A 17915-nucleotide genomic window follows, 5' to 3' on the forward strand; every position below is an offset into this window, starting at 1 on the left:
TTCCCTGAACACACCTTTGCCACTACATTCATTGGTAAAAGACTGCAACTGTAGTCACAATGTACAAAGAATTCTTGTCTTAAGCCTCTCTAAATGGTTGCACCAATGCCAGGCAGCAAAGTGAAGGGGATGATGAGGTGAGGTGTTTTTTTGTTTGGTTGGGGTTTTTGGGGGGAGGCTGGGGGTGGGGTGTGTCTTGTTATTTTTTTTTAAGGGTAAAATATACCAATATGGCTGCAAGACTATGAAAAAAAAAAAAAATTGCTGATGTTAACCACCCATCCTTTTATACTTTTGTTTTATTCATGGGATGTTATTATCTGTACAGAGTTGCTTAATCTTCCTTGTAAAATCAGCTTTGCAGAGAACTTCCTTGAAAGGCTAAGTCTGGAACATCAAGCCATCTTTGTCTCACTGAAGAGCTAGAGAATATGTGTATCAGTGTTTTTCGTAGCAAAACTGTTGACTGACTTCTGCAGCATATTTCTCAATAGATGCTTCTTTTTTTAAAAAAAAAAAATGTTTTTATGTAAACCCCCTATTTTTATATGCACTGGTGCACAGTAAAAAAAATACCAGATACCTTGCAGGTGTTTTACTGTGTAGTTTATGGAAGTGTAAGCTTTTACTTTAATCTACAAATTTGTATTCTGATAACAGGGTTACTAACAGGCGATGCCAGTTTGCAGTTGAGCAAGCTGTCTACCTGGGTGAAAAAGGTACACTTCAGTTGACTTAAGCTGTCAGGAGTTTGTGGGGAGTCTTGTGTTTTATATTTTTTCACATCAGGGGATACTGAGAAGAATGCATTGTAGTTTGTTTTTAGAGGAGTTTTCTGTAATTTTATTTTTTTAAAAAAAAAAAAACCTACTCTAGATTCAGAGGTTGGTATCATCAGAATGAATTTATCTGTGGGCCATCACAGGGGAGAGGAGTGGGAACAAACTTTTGTCACCTGTTTGAGCCACTAAGAGCTGTAGAAATCTTACTGCTATAATAACAGCAAGTGAAAAGGCAGTGTTTGTGTTACCTTTTATGAAAAAGGACTGATTTCCTGTTTTATGGTTGAGTTGAATGATCCATATGAGCTCGCACATGTCTTTACCACTTTTACATTAGTTCTGATAAACCAGTTTTGGCAACTCAGAGCAAGTTGATATATCAGCAGTAATGTTAATCAGCGAAATGTGCAAAGTGTTTGTGTGGCTTTCAAATTTCTCTACTTTTTCTTTCCCCTCTATATTTGAAGTGTTATTTCCAGAAAGGCTTGTCTTACAATCACCACAAGCTATCAAGACCCAGAATACCACTGACTATTGTGTCATTGATGATGGCCTTGAACAATGTTCCTGGCAAGAATGTAAGGTATCTATTCTGTAAATGTTCCTTAAAATGCTGAATACCATTCAGATTGGTAACGGATACCTACTGTACAGTTATTGTTAGAAATGAATTGCATAATGGAGTATCAAAGAAGTGAAGTTGTATTCTGCTGCTTACTGATCACAGTTTTTGTTTGCTGCCTGGGGACAGGGGATTTTATGATAACTGATACTGTTAAGCTAACAGTCCCATCTCAAATGGAAAGGGCTTATAAAAAACTGTATGATTGTAATTGGAATTGTCAGGTTTGCCTTAGACTAGTTTTTGTAGCTACTGTTGATTAGATACTTAAGTCCTGTCACTGTGGCAGGAAATAATTTTGTGATAGAAGGTAATCATTCTATTCTGAGTAGATTTACCCAGGCTTCTTAACTGCTGGTTAAATTATATGAAGAGAATGTAGACATCTTTCTTGGAAAGAACTTCAGAAGGTTACCTAGTCCTTCCTATTTGAAGCAGGACTGTCACCATCACTAAATCAAGTCAGCTTGGGGGTGGGTGGGAGGTGTTTTTTTTTGTCTAGAGGTTCCACAGCCTCTGCACAACCTGTGCTTCACCACCTTTCCACTCAAGATTTTTTTCCTAATTCCCAGTATGAGCCTTTCATCTGCAACTTGTAGATGTGGTCCCTTGTTATATCATACATGACTACAAAGAAGAGTTTGTCTCTCTTTTTTTTTCTTTTTTTTTTTTTTAAGCTCTGATTTAAGCCATCATGGGCTATTAGACTGCCTCTTCACCTCCTCATGGCCAGACTAAAAATCCACACTCTCTTAGCCTCTCCAGTTCATAAAAAGAACGTGATATAGGCTCATATAGAGTTCTATCATCGACAGTAACCCAGGATCCTGAAAAGGGCCTGAGGATTACTGCTCAGGCAGTCTTGGTTCACACAGTTACTCAATCCCAGGTGTGGAGCTTTCCACTTCTAACTGAATTTCATGAGTTTTCTGTTGGCTCTCTTGCCAAGTTTCTCATAGTCCCTCTGAACTGAAGATGCATCATCAGGCATTTGAGGTATGACTCCTGATTTTGTGTTGTCTGCAAATTTGTTGAGGGTGTTACTTGATCTCATTCTGGTCATTGATGAAGAAACTGAATAATATTGGTCCCAACAACAACCCTGAGGTTCTTAACTTTTGACAAACTATTGATTAATACTCTTTGATCCCAGTAGTTCACTCAATTTTCAACTCATCTAACTGTCTGTTGATCTAGCAAATGTGTCTTCAGGCTACAAATAAGAGTGATGTGGTAAGTAAATCAATCCAAAAGCCTTGCTGACGTCACGGAGTATTACAATGACTGCTGTTCTTTTGTCAGCGTAATAGTCTGTCCACATAAGTCTCCTCATCATAGAGGAAAGTCACGCTGGTCATGAAAGGTCTGCCCCTTTGTTTAGCCATGTTGGCTATTGCTGGTCACCCTTTTTTCCAGTCGTGTGAAGGACTTGGAATCCAGAAGGATGTGCTCCATGAAATTCTAAGGACTGGAGTGAGGCTGATGAGCTATATATAGTTCCCCAGATCTTCCTTGTCCATCTTAAATTGGAGCAATATTAGCTTTTTCCTGCTGTCAGAGACATTCCCTGGCTTGTCATGATTATTTTTTATTGTGGGTAACAGACAGCAGTGTCCACAATCATATCAGCATGGTGAATCACATCTACCCCATCCAGTGTCTCTAAGGAGTTTGTAGCGTGGTCCTCCCCTTCTGTTACTTTTCTGTTGCCTTCCCATACTGTTGCTGTTACTTTGCACAGGAGTCTGGAAGCCTGCATGTGAGGCAGAAGAGATGTTGAGGGTTTTTTTCCTATATCGTCCATCAGTGAATTGTCTTCTCTTATCCATCTCTGAGCCTCCATGGTCCTTGAACTGTCTCTTCCACCACAGCATTTGCTAAGTCCCTTCGTATCGCTCTGTTCTTGCCACATTTTAGCTTCACCTTTTCCCCCACACAGTAGCTTCCCAGAGGATTTTGCCTGGTGATTTCTTAGAGAAACTGAGGTTTGCTCTAGAAGGCCAGAGTTGTGACTCTGCTGCTTTACCTTCTTAGCCTTCCTTCAGTCTTGCAATCTCTGCAGCAAAGGCTGGTATACGGACACATGTATATAAGCAGCAAGTCTAGTAGAGTGTTATTTTTGATCACTATGTCAGCCATTTATGTTAGGAAGCTGTCGCCACCTCAGTGTAGAAACTGTAGATGTTTCCTGGATGAATTGCAACAGGTGTGTGAATCATTGAAATCTCCAGGAAGCTGCACAACCTGTGATCAGGACACTGATGCCAATTGTTTGTCAGAAGTCTTATCCATGTTGTCTTCCTTCTGGCAGGGATTTGTTTCAGATCGCCAGACAATATTGCTGCTCTTCCATCATCCTGTGGTAACAACTCAGACATGTCTCTGATTTTGCAATTAATAATGTGCAGTCAAGGAGCTCCTGCACATACACCCAGAGCCATGCTGGTGAGAGCAGCTTGCTGGCGAGAGCAGCAGCACAGCTTGTTATTGTTCTGCAAGATGCCTGCTTCTACTGGGTCCTTTCTGTTTGACTAGAAGGATGGTGGAGAGCATCACCTGGACCCCCCATGCTTACCCCAGTGCTATATAATCCTCCCCTTGATCTATTCAAGGTGTCACTAATACCCGCATGAGTAAGCACCAAAGGAGTAATCAAGACTAGATGAGCCTTGCAGTCTTTCAGTGACATGGTTCTGGGGAAGCAGCAAACATCTCTGGATGATACCTCTGTCCTGTACAAGAAGGATTAATCAACCTCTAACACTCATCACTTGACTGGATTGGGATCAGTATTATTAAAATGATTGAGGCACATTGTCCAGATACCTTGAAAACACCAAATTCCCTAGAAGCAGTATTCTCGCATGCTCCAATCTGGAAGAGGTGTCATCTTGCTTAGTGGTATAGAATGTGAATGTTAGCTTTTGTGGAAGGAAACAAGTTATTCAGCCATGGCTTAAAAATCTTCATGTGAGCCTACAAAGTATTTGTGAAATAAATGTTTAATGTTAAAATAAGCCAAACTTTTAGAAGTCTTAAATTTAAGGTGGTAATTCCTAGCACCTTCTTCTACTACTCTATCTTTCTGTCTTCACAGTAGATATTCTATTTAATGAGATAATGCTATTTAATTGAAAAAATTAAAAACTAGTAACTTCAAAAGTGTTAGTGAAGATAGCTGCCTTTCATCTTAAGGTTATAAATGCATTTATCTTCACTTGCTGTTTTCAGGTCAAAAAACTGCAGAACGAACAGGCAAAATGCGTGGCATCAAAGGAGGTGAACACCACAGATGTCATGAGGGTAGCTGCACAAACAAGCCAACTTGGTATACTTTAATACTTTATATTCAAGTATAGGCGGTTCAGGATTGCAGTCACTTCAGTAAACTAGGGCTGAGTAAGATACCTTTTAGATGTCCTCATGTTCCATCTAAAAAGACAAATTCTAGAATGGTACTAGCAGGAAGTTTCATTGGAGTCTTTCTGTGGATTACTTAAACATCTCCAGTTCATAGAATGGTTGAAAGCGACCTTAAAGGTCATCTAGTTCCAACCCCCCTGCCATGGGCAGCGACACCTCCCACTAGATCAGGTTGCTCAGAGCCCCATCCAACCTGGCCTTGAACACTTCCAGGGAGGGAGCAACAAACATCTAGTGATACATCTTATACTTGATAAATTATCATTTCTTGGTTGTTTACTGGAAAATTTTTGTTCATGTTCAAAGCTTCCAATTTGTTACTGGGATGCTGTGTCTCATTCTTGGGATAGCTACTTTGCCAAAGATGCTAAAACTTTAGAAAAGTTTTCAGAAAGCCCAGGCGATTCCTGTGTTTTTCTAGGAAGTGTGACTTTAGTATCAGTATACTTAATTGCCAAAGAGGGTGATTTTATCACTTTGTAGCAATAGGATGCCTACAGAAATATGAAATGGATTGCCTAGAATGCAGTTCTGTCCAAGGGTTAATAAGATGCTGCTATGGAAAGCTAAAGCTAGACTAATTCAGACAGGATTAAGAAATTTCAGTAGTCATGACTTACTACTGGTCATCTAGTACTGGTACTATCCTTGAAGTACCAGTTACTGAAAGTTACTGAAATTTTGCTATTCTGGGACAAAAAAGTGAGCTTGATGCTAAAATTACTGAATAGAGTTTTTACAGGTTGTTGGGTTACATAATCAGAGTCCTTTTCTGGCCTTCAGTTTTATTAAAGTTCCAATACACATCTGAAATACTAATGGCTTATTTTCTATATGCTATTCTGTGAAATCAGAATTTTTGAGAATTTCATTAGTTGTTGCCACATAAGGTAAATGAAAGTTCTTTGAAGCATAATGTGAATTGGCATTTTTTTAATTGACATATGTTAAAATATTTATGTGGTGGTTTAATATATGCTTATCTTGATTATAGTTGGTGAAACTGTGACACTCGAACAGAGAGCTGGTGATTTTTTCAATCCTATGCTGAATGAGCAACAGAAACTGGCAGTGAAAAGGATACTGAGTGGCGAATGTCGTCCAACACCTTACATTCTCTTTGGACCACCAGGAACTGGAAAAACAGTAACAGTAATTGAAGCTATTTTACAGGTAATAGCAGATGACAAATCAGTCTTCTCTAATCTTTTCAGTGTTGGAACACTTAGAGTAATTCTGCAAGTACCGTCATATTTTTTTCCCAAAGAGTTTTCAAAATGTTCTTCTTAAGATCATTTTCTGTAGCTCTGTGAAAGAGGAGAGGTCTTGATACAGATTTACAGGACTCTTGAATGGCTTATTTTCAAGTCATCTTGTCTTTGTCTTTAAAGCTTTGGTGAACAGTATCTAACTGGTGATTCCAGTAGTGCATAATATATTCACGAAGCACAGGTATACGTTAATAGGATAACCATGAATTAATTCTGCTGTCGGTACACTCGGTTTGAGAGCGCTTAGTCATGACTGTCGAGGTTAGTGTTCTTGAAGCACAAAAGGATGGATGAATATAACAGGTATGCAAAACTCTTCTGGATTCTGTATTCGGTGAAAGAAAATGGACACGTTTGCACTATTGCTACTTCTCTAAGTAATGGTTTTTTTCCCATCTTCTTTAATGTAGATACATTATACTCTACCAGACAGTCGAATTTTGGTTTGTGCGCCATCAAATGCTGCAACAGATCTTATATGCTTGCGGCTGCATCAAAGCAATCAGTTAAAACCAGGAGCTATGGTCCGAGTTAATGCTAGCTTCAGGTCACTAGAGGTAAATATTATAGATATCTGCCAGTTAATATTTCCATTTTAATATTTTGATCTTAAAATACTGATTTGGTAATGTAACTCTCAGTCATTATTAGGCTGGTTAGGCTTGTTTAGGATCCAAAGTACGAATATATTACTTCCGCTTTTCTAGAAGACTAACTGGAAAATGTTGATCGTAGTCCTTAATTTGATTGTAGGAGTATAGAATCTTAACCTCTGTCCTGCAGTGCTTAACCTCACAAGAAGCAAATACATATTGGTGGGATTTTTAACGTGGTAAGATGCTTTCCCTTACAGAGCAATCCTAAAATCTGTTACTGAAGTCAAGCCTTTGTCTCCAAATTAAGACTACTTGCACAGAAACATAAGCAAGTAGGATTGTCATCTTTATACAGTACAGTGCCATCTTTACGCAATACATTGGGTGTGCAATTTATGTATATATTTATATACAGATATATGTATGTGTGTGAAACAGTCGTATGTTCAATTGTGATCTTTACAATAAAGAAAACACAGATGTCTTGCATACGCACTGCTTTGTTTAGGCAAATTAATGAAGAATTCGTTTCAGTGTATGAATGGGTCTAAATCTAATTGTTTTGCTCAGCTTCTAAAATAGTCTTCGGTGGGCTTTGTTATTCAAATTAAAAGGTTTAGTTTTAGAGCAGTATTTTGTTTCACAAAATACTTTTTTGTTTCTGCAGCAAATTGATGACATGGTGAAACCTTACTGCAAAGATGGTGATGATATTCGGAAAGCAGCATGGTTCAGGATAATAATTACCACATGCAGCAGTGCAGGAATGTTTTATCAAACAGAAATACGGTAAACTACTATAGATAGAAATATCGCTGAGATAGCTGGATGCTACAAAACCCAGAGCTTTTAGATATTCTCCATACTGTAACTTGAGCTGTTTTCATATGGTTTATTGCATGTGTTTCTATTTTGAAATTGTCTTCCTAGCAAACCACTTGATTTTAGTAATGTTTCAGCAGGGGCTTTCTCCATATCTTGAATAACATTTAAAATTTCTGACACAATAACTTCTTCTCCACTACCAGTGGGAGCCTTTAAAATTACATTGCTGTTGGCAGTCATTTTGGCTCAAAATTATTGTCACACTAAAAATTATATTGTATTTAGTTTTTATCAAGTCACCTTTACTAACTGTAAACAACCACCATGTCAAGTGCTGTTAACTAAAGATTCCTCTGATTTTGATTTTCACTTCGTTGAAGGACAATTTGAAGCCTAACCGGCTCAAGTTGTTTGATAGAAACCGCCTGGGGATTGACTTTGCTACACTGAGTGCATCGTTCTAATTAACTAGCTGAAGGAAATTGAGAACAAGGAAAGCTTTTCTAAGTGTCTTAACCTTGGTATAAACAATGCTTTAAGATAACCAGTGGTTGTGTATATCACAGTATGTAAGCAAAATCAAAGATGACAAATCAAAGGTACTGGGTTGTTTTTTCTTTATTCTGTGTTGAAAATATCCGTCTTTGCTATGTGTGTGGAGTTGCCTGGCACACTTGACAAGGAAGTTAACAGAATTGCTGAGGTCAACCACAGGGTGGCAGAATGAACTAATCTGAAAACAGCCCTGTTTTGGGTTCCTGTTATTTAATTCTAGGCTTGGACACTTCACTCATGTGATTCTGGATGAGGCAGGGCAAGCAAGCGAACCAGAGAGCCTGATTCCTCTTGGATTGATTTCAGAAGCTAATGGACAGGTACTTCTCTTAGCATCATTTACTGAAAGGAAAAAAATTTTGGTTTACTGTTTTTAATTTGGGGAATGGTGTAGAATGTAAACAGCCATTTTCTGGTAATGAGTATGGAATTCTGAGTACTTGTAATAAATCTTATTAATGCACAATATCTATTTCCCACACTTAAATGAGTTGTTTTACATCTAAAACAAGTCTACATTGGTAGAGCATGATTCAGTGTGTGGAAGATGTCAAATAAAAATATGTTTTCTTAGTTTAAAACAACAATTTACTTCTGTCCTGGGCCTATCCCTTTTTTGCAAACAGATGAGAAGTTTGGAGGAAAGCAGAATGCTTGATATTCATTGACCTTTGAGTTCTGAATTCTGAAGTGTGTATGTTGTTATTGAAACTACATTTAGTGAAACTACATTCTTTTAATAACTGGTTTAATAAAAGTGGATTATTTGTTTTTAATTGCATATACAGATAGTTCTTGTTGGAGATCCGAAGCAGTTAGGTCCAGTAATAAAATCTAAAATTGCACTGACTTTTGGATTAAATGTATCTTTGCTGGAAAGACTGACATCAAGAGACGTGTATCTGAGAGATGAGGATGCTTTTAGTGCCTGTGGAGCATATAATCCTTTGTTGGTGAGTAAAACTGCAATTGTAGTCAATATTTTTCATCTAAACCAAAAAAGGGGAAACTGTGGTTCCTGCAATTTCCTTACCACCTTTTTGCTCCCTGATGCTTAACGACAAGTCTAGCTTAAGCATTAGTTCTCTAGGAAAGCTTGATTATTTTCAATACGTACTCTGAATAGCAAGAATGCTGAGCCCTCCAGCATATTAAAACCCTTCTTTAAAGAGGTTCTCTATTCTTAAGCAGAATAAGTCAAACACAATGCAGAATTCTAAATAATGGCTTAAAATTCCCTTCCATCTCCATTGTCCACAATTGCTTTAAGTTTGTAACTTAATTTTCCGCAAATGAACAAGTACAACTTCTACTTTTAACATAAAAAGACAAACAAAGCCTCCTCTTTAAACATAAAGATTAATTTTGCAAACATCATGTTTCAGGAAGGAAAAAAATAAACTGTTCCTGTTTCTATAACACCTCTTCCTCTGAAGGGTAGCTTCCCAAAACTCTTGTGTGGTGAAGTACCTAAGGTCTCTGAAGTGACAGAGGTGGCATAGTACATACAACAAGCACAAATGTTTCAGCTGCTTTAAATTATTGTCTGAATCTGAAATACAGGGCTGTCCTGGTTAAACCTACTAAGATGCTTTCCCATTCTCATGGTAATATACTTTGAAGAATTAAACTGAGAGCAAAAGATGACTAGATGACCGTGTAAGCAGAGGAGGGAGGAAATCTGATGGCAGACTTAAGGGGGAAAGCAAGGGTGTTTGGCCCTGGGCTTTAGGTTGGGTTCAGCCTACTGAAAAACCTGTCACACTTCTTCCTAAAATCTGTTGTGGCAAACTTTGTGGTTTTCCTTCTACAATGCTTAAGGAGCATTGGTATAGTGAGAGAGCAGGAAGTGTGAGGGCTTTAACTATACCATTGGACTTGAGTATCATACGCTAGTCATTTTACAGGACGTATGTTTTTCAAGCTGGGTATTACTGACTGGAATGCTTCCTTAAGGCCATTCTTTCATTTTAAGACATACGTTTCTGGTTTCTAAGGCCAGGTTCTATGACTGTTCTGATGCTCCTTTTCTGCCTGTCAAGACTTCATCAAAAAAAAAACCAGGTTACATCAATAGAAACCCCATGAAAACAATCTGACTCCCTTAAAAAAGGAGAACGTGCCTATAGATCAAATGTTTAAAGAAACTGGAGAATGACCAATTCATCTATCATGTACATTCAGTTCTTTTTTCTTTTTTTTTTTTCCTCCCTTTGGAGGGGAAAGAAATGGTCCTTCACAAAACTGCTTTTATTTAGTACATACTTATAGAAGATCACACCTGCAGTTTTAGCCTTTAATACAGTTCTCCGGCAGCTTTAGAGAAGCTAAATGCTAGAGGATGGTAAGGTAATATCTGCTTGAGAGCTGAGAAGTCTGATGAATAATTACCCATTTCGGTTACGGATTTTGGGTTTTGTCTTTGCAGATCACAAAACTCATAAAGAACTACAGGTCGCATTCTGCATTGCTTGCCTTGCCATCTAAATTGTTTTACCATAAGGAGCTAGAAGTTTGTGCAGATACTTCAGTAGTAACTTCTCTGTTGCATTGGAGGAAATTGCCCAGGAAGGGATTTCCATTAATTTTTCATGGAATAAGGGTATGTAAAATGTTTACGTGGTGAAACTGAATAAGGGAGGCCTGATAGAAGTTTGCTGATGCTGTAAATGAGTTTTCTTTAGAATGAATTCTAGAAAGGATATGAAAAAAGAATAAACTTTCTTTTGCAACTAATGTGACTTCCTGACCATCTGGTTTTAGAAAAAACTACTGAAGTCAAATGTTTGCTAAGAACTTGGGCAGCTGCCCAAGTTATGGAGACGTTTTGATACAAATTTAAATTCGTAGCAGACTGACCGAGATGGAGCTACAGTCGCCTGCCTTTAGGTTGCTTTTGTTGAGAGTTTGCTACATTAGAATGAATACAAGCCTCTAAAACTAGAGGATTATTAAGGCTTAAGTAGGCAGGGGAAAAAACAGTACTTTGGAAAAAAAGTTTTTCTTTTGTCTTCCAACAAGTTAGTAAAAAGTGATACTATGCACTGCTTGGAGACGCTCAGTTTTGAACTCTTCTACCTTGCACAAAAGCAGAATACCAGCTTGCTAACGCATGTTACTCTGAGTTGAGATTTAACTCCTTTGCTGTATACTTAAAGTACCATTGTCATATAAATTCTCCAGCTTACAAAAACAATATAAAATCTTAGGTGATACTTGTTCATTGGAAAGGCTGTATAGCGAAGAAGAGTATTTTTATTTTTTTTTTGGCATTTAGGATGTATAAGAGTAATCTGTTAATAAATACATAGTCATTTCTGCACCTGGTCTTCATCTCATTTCCTTTCCCCTAATACAGGGCAGTGAAACACGTGAAAGTCACAGTCATTCATGGTTTAATCCAACTGAAGCAGTTCAAGTAATGCAGTACTGTTGCCACCTTGCTAAAAATGAAAATGCTCTAGTATCAGTGACTGATATTGGAGTGATTACACCATATCGTAAACAGGTATAACTGATGTCTAAGAACTTCAGAGTTGCTGTATTTCAGCTTGTGGTTTTACATTGTGGCTGTGGTTTGTTAAAGTAGGTAGGCGTATCTCAAAACTTCACTGCTGTGTGCAAATTAGAGCTCTCCCTGTACTGATCCTACTGGTCAATGTGCACCTGCCTGTGTTTACAGTTAATATTTATTTTTCAAATATTTATATATAGTATTGATGTGACTGAACCTCCTACACTCCCTAAAACATTTCACATCATTTGATATGATTATGTCCTTCATCTGCCTGTGATGCAAGACATATAATACTAATGTCCACTTCAAGAAAGTCACCTTGAATTGCAGGAATGCTGATTAAAAAGTGGTCATTGACTGTAATCCTCATCTTAGCCAGGCATGGTTTCTCGGTACATTTCTTGGAGCACTTAAGGTATAGTCTCCAAGCAGCATTTAGCAGATGGCAATATACTGATCCCACGCATACCAGCATTCCAATGCGCAAGAATCCTTGTTCTCCTTCTCTTTTTGGGAGGGTACTTAAGGTCACATCTCACCTCTGTCTTTCACTCTGCATGATGCAGCTGGCAAGCAGAGATGGAATCTCTGCACAGTCTTCTTGAGAGGCTGGGGGAAGCTGCTTGCCATACCACATCTGTAGTAAGCGTAGTTTTGGATATAACACACACTGGAAAAAGAGGGTTTATGGATCCAAGTTGTTCTTCTCTTTAAAAGGTATCATTAAAAATCTGTTGATTTCTGTTTAAGTGATGGTAGTGAGTATTTCACCTTGTAAGTTGTGTAACAAATGTGATACTTCTCAGGAAAAGTTACTGTTTTATTTTAAATCCTTACTAGTGGATGACGGCTAAGCTTGGTGTAGGCATTTCCTGTGACATCTCTGTGTTAAATCACATACTTGTATATGTAGTATGTTTTCAGCTTTGAAGTAATCCACTCTCAAATGAAAAAATAAATTCCTTTGAACACTTTTTTTTTGGTAGGTGGAGAAAATTAGATTTCTTCTGAGAAGTATTGATTTGGGAGACATTAAAGTTGGCACAGTAGAAGAGTTTCAAGGGCAGGAGTACATGGTTATCATCTTATCAACAGTATGTATATCTGTTGTGGTCCTGTGGAGAGTTTTTGTGTGTGTCTAATTCTTTGTTTCCTTTTTTGATATAGGAGCTTTTAAAAATAAAAATATAAAAGCTATATTTTTGTCAGTCCGACACAGTACTTGAAAACAGAGCTTTTTTTTTAAGTGCATGGAAATAGTACAGCATCTGTGATTTTGAGGTAAACCTTAAACCTTTGTAGACACTCGTGCTGAATTTATTTTAGAGTTTCATGTGGGTAACATACCTTTCCATTCTCCCTATACACACTTAAGTGAAACTGAATGCATTATAAATATTAGACAACTGTGTGAATCACAGTATTAAAAAGTAATAGCTTATAAAAGGCTTATAAAAGCTGATTCTTTTTCACCCTCAGTTTGAGAATCATCACTTACCAGTATGCAACTGATGACTTCCCAGATACCAATGCTGACTGTGTCCAGGAGCTGAATACCCTTTTTCACAATTTATTTATTTTGTGTTGGTAGGAGAGCACTTGATAGTCTTTCATGATCACCTTGAGGGTGTACTTTTAAGTTCTGTGCTGGGATGTTGGTAGAGGTCTTCTCTAGGCACTAGCTTTTTGAATCTGAAACTATCAAATGCCTTGAAGAAAGGGTCGGGGGGAGTAATCCATGCTATGTTTCTACTTCAGCAGTACCCTAGTCACAGGCCATCATTTTAGTATTACATCACCTCCTTGATTCAGAGTTGGTTTTGGTTGACTACATCTGTGTAAGTATGAAGGTATAGGGGCATAAACTGCACCACTAGAGATTTTTAGATCACCAGGAAAATGCAGAGATATTTAGTTTCACTCTTTGCAATAAATGGGTCTTTCAAAAAAATGCTAACAAAAGGGAGTGTTCAGGAAATGTGGGAGGATGCACTTGTTTGGGAAGATGATGTTTGTGGATTTGTGTTGAGCCCATCCCTTGCATTTGACAAAGAGGGAAAGAGAGAGGATTATGTCATAGGGTACTGGGAGGGAGTTGCTGTTATTTGGAAGCTGGCAGACCTTGTCTCTCACCTTCTTTTGCAAACTTGATGACGAGTGTGCTTCAGCAGATGTCTCTTTTTACTTTTTTTTTTTTTTTTTTTTTTCTGAAAGATCTCAGCGCATGTTATCTGTGGATGACAGACGAAGATGTAGTCCTAGTTTTCAGGCAGTTGGCTAGAGTGTGGAAATCCTATTTGTAGCAGCTGAGACATCAGATTTCAGAAGACTCTGAGGCTGAACTGAGGTTAGATGCAGTGTATGCCAGTTCCCTCTCTAAATGCTAGATACTAGTCCAGTGCATGCACATATCCCTGGTATTTGAATTCACCTGAAAGCCCCATAAAGGGAAAAACTACAGCAGCTTCTTTATGTCCTACTTTTCTGTCCTTTGTCTTCTCAGGCATGTGAGATTGTTGGCTGGGCTCTTGACAGGAGACTTTTCTTCGTGCTTTTCTAGGAGAAATCAATGTGGAGTTGAGAAGTGCAAGCAGCAGCTGATAAGTCAGCTGAGAGCTACTGAGGCTTTTTGCAGGCAGCTTCTTGCTACCAGAATATGTGATACCGATCCTTTATGTTCTGAGACAACATCCATCAAATGCACACTGTTGTAGGCATGGTGAACTCCTGGACAGATCTAAAAGTCTGTGCTGGATCAGTGGAAAAGACAGCTGGAAAACTTTAGAGAAAGGCTAACTTAATACTTTGAACATCAGCAAGTGATACCAACTCAGTGTACATGATTGTTGGAGGGTTTAGACTTTCTTTTGGTGAGCATTATGGCCCCTACGTAGCGGTATTTCTACAGTGTGGAATTCAGTTCAGAATACAAAAAAAGTCTGCATATGCTTGCTTTTTTCCAGACGGTAATGTGCTTTTGGTACAGTAAGTCTCTAAGTAAAGTAAAAAGATTTAAGTGTTTGGAATGTGGAGTTCCTGAGGTGTTTGTGACCCAGGATCCCTCAGGGCTGTTGGAGAAAGTACAGTACAGGCAGAGCTTGTTCAAGTCTGAGTAATAACATATAAAGCAAACTGATCAAAGGAGGAAGTATAGACCAGGAATGTATAGCTGAAGTTACGACCAATACTGGACTACTTTTGACAGGAGTACATAGGATTTCCAGGAAAGAGGAGGATAAAACAGCTATGGAAACAGAGCCCTGGAAAGCAGAGTGAATGCCGGGGTGGAGGAACAGTTGGTTTTGGGGGGGTTCTTTTGTGGCTTGGGGGGAGATTGTGGTTTTTTTGGGGTTTTTTTGTTTTTCCTGAGGGCAGTGTTACTATGCTTATTTTCTTTGTTCTGTGTCATACCATAGCTTTTCAATCCAGCACTGTATCCCTCCTAAAGTACTTCTAGGTATATACTATGCTCCTATTTATAAGAACTCGCTATTTAGGTCATGAAAATTTTCTTTTATCAAAGATAGGTTCAAATGTAGACAAAACAGAGGTGAAAATTTAATGAGCAATAATTATAGCACACTAGTTGTTTTGGACGGTTTTGCTAAGCTAAGTCGGAGGAGACTGAAGACAACTTGCGTAGATACACTGTGAATTGTCATTCAGCTGTAGGAATTAGAATACCAGCAGCTCTAGCATTTCTTCTACTGAAAAGATAAAATCACTGAGTTTTAGGAAGCAGTTTTGGTACCTCGCATTTCAAATTATAGTGGATAGTCCTGATGCTAAAATAAAACTAGTACACCATTCTCTTGAAATTGCTGAAGTTGCATTAGCAGCCTGTTGGAGAATAGACTTCTGTGGGAAAGGCAATGGTGGGAAATAGCTAGCTGAAATTTGGATTACAAAGCTAACTCGTGCATTGCTGGCACAATTGCTGTGGATTTCTGCAGTAAGCAAATATGTTGAAGTTACACTATGGCTAGGTAAGTTGCTTTCTCATTATTCTATTTCTAAAATTATCTCTAATTAATTTTAGGTGCGATCTCATGAAGGTTTAGTTGGTGATGACAAGTACTATTTGGGCTTTCTCTCTAACCCAAAGAGATTTAATGTGGCAATTACTAGAGCAAAAGCTTTGCTGATTGTCGTGGGAAATCCTCATGTTCTTGTGAAAGTAAGTTTTGGTTTTCTATCTCTGAATTGCATGTGGTGTTTGTCACAGTAAATTAATGATTTGGGGGGTTAATTTGATGTGAGGGAACATCAGATTGTGTTAAGAATTGGTACACCGTCTTCAGTCTGTATTTGGGAATATTTGAACTCCATAGGTTCCTATAAGTATGGACAGTTCAGGCACCCACACAGTACACTTCCAAGCTCAAAGGAAATTGTAATGCTGATCTGTGCATACAGGCTCCTACCTCCGTTTTCTCTCTAGAATAGGTCAGAACCTCAACACTGAAGTTCTCCAGCAGCCTGCAAGTCCAGTAAGCTTGTTCTGAATGACCTTATGCAATCAGATTTTTCACAAAATGCGGTTGCTTCACTTTTTAAATGGAAGGTGGTAGAAGTGATTGTTCCCAATGAAAATAACAGCCTGCCAGGGAGGCAGGCTCCTTTTGAGCGCAGGCACGGTCCTTCTATAGGAATAAGGTGAGCTTTTCTTAATATCTGGTAAGATGTTATGTCTGACTTTCCAGATAAGAAGAAAAGCACTATTCCAGAAATGGTCTGAATAGAAAGTTTAGTCTCTATCTCCCCACACCTACGTGCAACAGATGTAACTTAGAGCAGCTATAGGTATCTTCCTTACGTGTTACACTGTGCTTGCACTATGTGTAGTGTTCTGTTTCTGGAAAAGGTCCTATTAAATCTCCTGCATTCATGTGCCGTGTTAATTTGTTTGAAAATTCACTTCACATAACAGCATGATTTAAATTAAACTCTAATCTTCTCTTGTAGGATCCCTGTTTCTGTGCCCTGTTAGAGTACAGTTTAATGAATAGAGTTTATGTGGGTTGTGACCTGCCTTCGGAGCTGGAATGCCTGCAGAAGTGAGTGTCTGGTCTTCACTTTAACCTTGCTAGATACAGATCAATTTACAATATTTTTAAAGCTCGTATCATCTGAAATATTGATAAATACAACAACCTGTGATAGTAGGATTTGATTTTGCATTCTTAAGTATTGTAAACATAATAACATGTAACATAACCATATTTTCTCCCACCCCATAAGAAAAGTCTGAGCATTAAATAAGAGCTGTTGTTGACTTTGTTATTTTTACATATCCCCAAATGATGCGTTACGTATTTGATGACCATGATTTGGAAGTGGGGGATGGGACCTGCAGGGGAAATGTTTAAGGTGACTTTACTGTAATTAAAGAAATTGGCTTGAAGATTGATTTAAGCACGTCCCTTCTAGTAATGCATAATACATTGATAAATGGGTATTATCTACTAGATGAAACTCTGCTTGTTTGTTTAGGTTTTTTTAATCAAAATTTTTGCCCATGGAAAGATAAGCAAAATTTTTATCTTGTTTGCTTTAATTGACAGGTGTGACTAGTTTTTCAGTATTCAAGATGCGTTCAGTCCTCATCTGTTTGGAAACTAAGAATACTTAACAGAAATTCAGTCCTGAGCAAATCCAGCACCTTTTGTCCTCAGGGAAAGACATATGTTCTATAATGGTTGGAAGTTTCTCCAAAGAAGATTTTTTTTTTTTTTTTGAAGTGAAAAAATTGAAATTTAACAGTATAAAATAGTAGTGACAACTTACTTGCTTTTGTGTTTAAAATGTATATGACTATGCCTCTGCATGGAACAGTATGCTGAATCTATAACACTATGCCTGAATCCTCTAAGCTTCAGAAGAAAAATATTGATGGACGCTTATGTTAGCTTTTCCTTATGATAGAATTTTTTCAGCTTCTTAATTTTCTCAGACTTTTGTAGTACCTCCTAAAACTGGACCATCCCAAGCACATATATGTGTATGGTAATTTTGTTATGGGAGTGTTACAGTAATACATCCACGATGTGAAATGGAATGATACATTAATATCTCCACTTGACTGATGTTGAGTATCTTAAGCCAAGCATGCTGGAAAAACCCTACTTCCAGTTTTAAGGCCTTTGTGTGTATAGCTGAGATCACACAGGATTTTCTTGGTTTTCCATTGCAGTCCAGTTGTCTGTCAAGACAATGCCTCAAATGGTGGGTTAAAAAAAAAAAATAAAGTCATGTTTTGCATTTCTACAAGTATACTGTAGAATAAAGTATCTTGGTTTATTTTGACAAAATTAAAAATAACTG

General features: G+C 38.0%; 1 protein-coding gene across 1 annotated transcript in view; it reads left to right on the plus strand.

The window, feature by feature from the left end:
- MOV10L1 (Mov10 RISC complex RNA helicase like 1) overlaps nt 1-16652 on the plus strand; it is a 39700-nt gene extending 23048 nt beyond the window's left edge. Inside the window, exons 14-26 of the mRNA XM_009883684.1 lie at nt 661-719; nt 1250-1365; nt 4636-4666; nt 5822-6000; nt 6509-6655; nt 7362-7483; nt 8295-8394; nt 8863-9027; nt 10503-10676; nt 11433-11582; nt 12578-12685; nt 15631-15768; nt 16557-16652. Coding sequence (XP_009881986.1) covers nt 661-719; nt 1250-1365; nt 4636-4666; nt 5822-6000; nt 6509-6655; nt 7362-7483; nt 8295-8394; nt 8863-9027; nt 10503-10676; nt 11433-11582; nt 12578-12685; nt 15631-15768; nt 16557-16652 — 1585 coding nt within the window. The remainder of the gene's footprint in view (nt 1-660; nt 720-1249; nt 1366-4635; nt 4667-5821; nt 6001-6508; nt 6656-7361; nt 7484-8294; nt 8395-8862; nt 9028-10502; nt 10677-11432; nt 11583-12577; nt 12686-15630; nt 15769-16556) is intronic.
- Nucleotides 16653-17915: the final 1263 nt, after the last annotated feature.

The sequence above is a fragment of the Charadrius vociferus genome, unplaced genomic scaffold (assembly GCF_000708025.1).
Source record: "Charadrius vociferus isolate BGI_N301 unplaced genomic scaffold, ASM70802v2 scaffold43, whole genome shotgun sequence".
Taxonomy (NCBI): Eukaryota; Metazoa; Chordata; class Aves; order Charadriiformes; family Charadriidae; genus Charadrius; species Charadrius vociferus.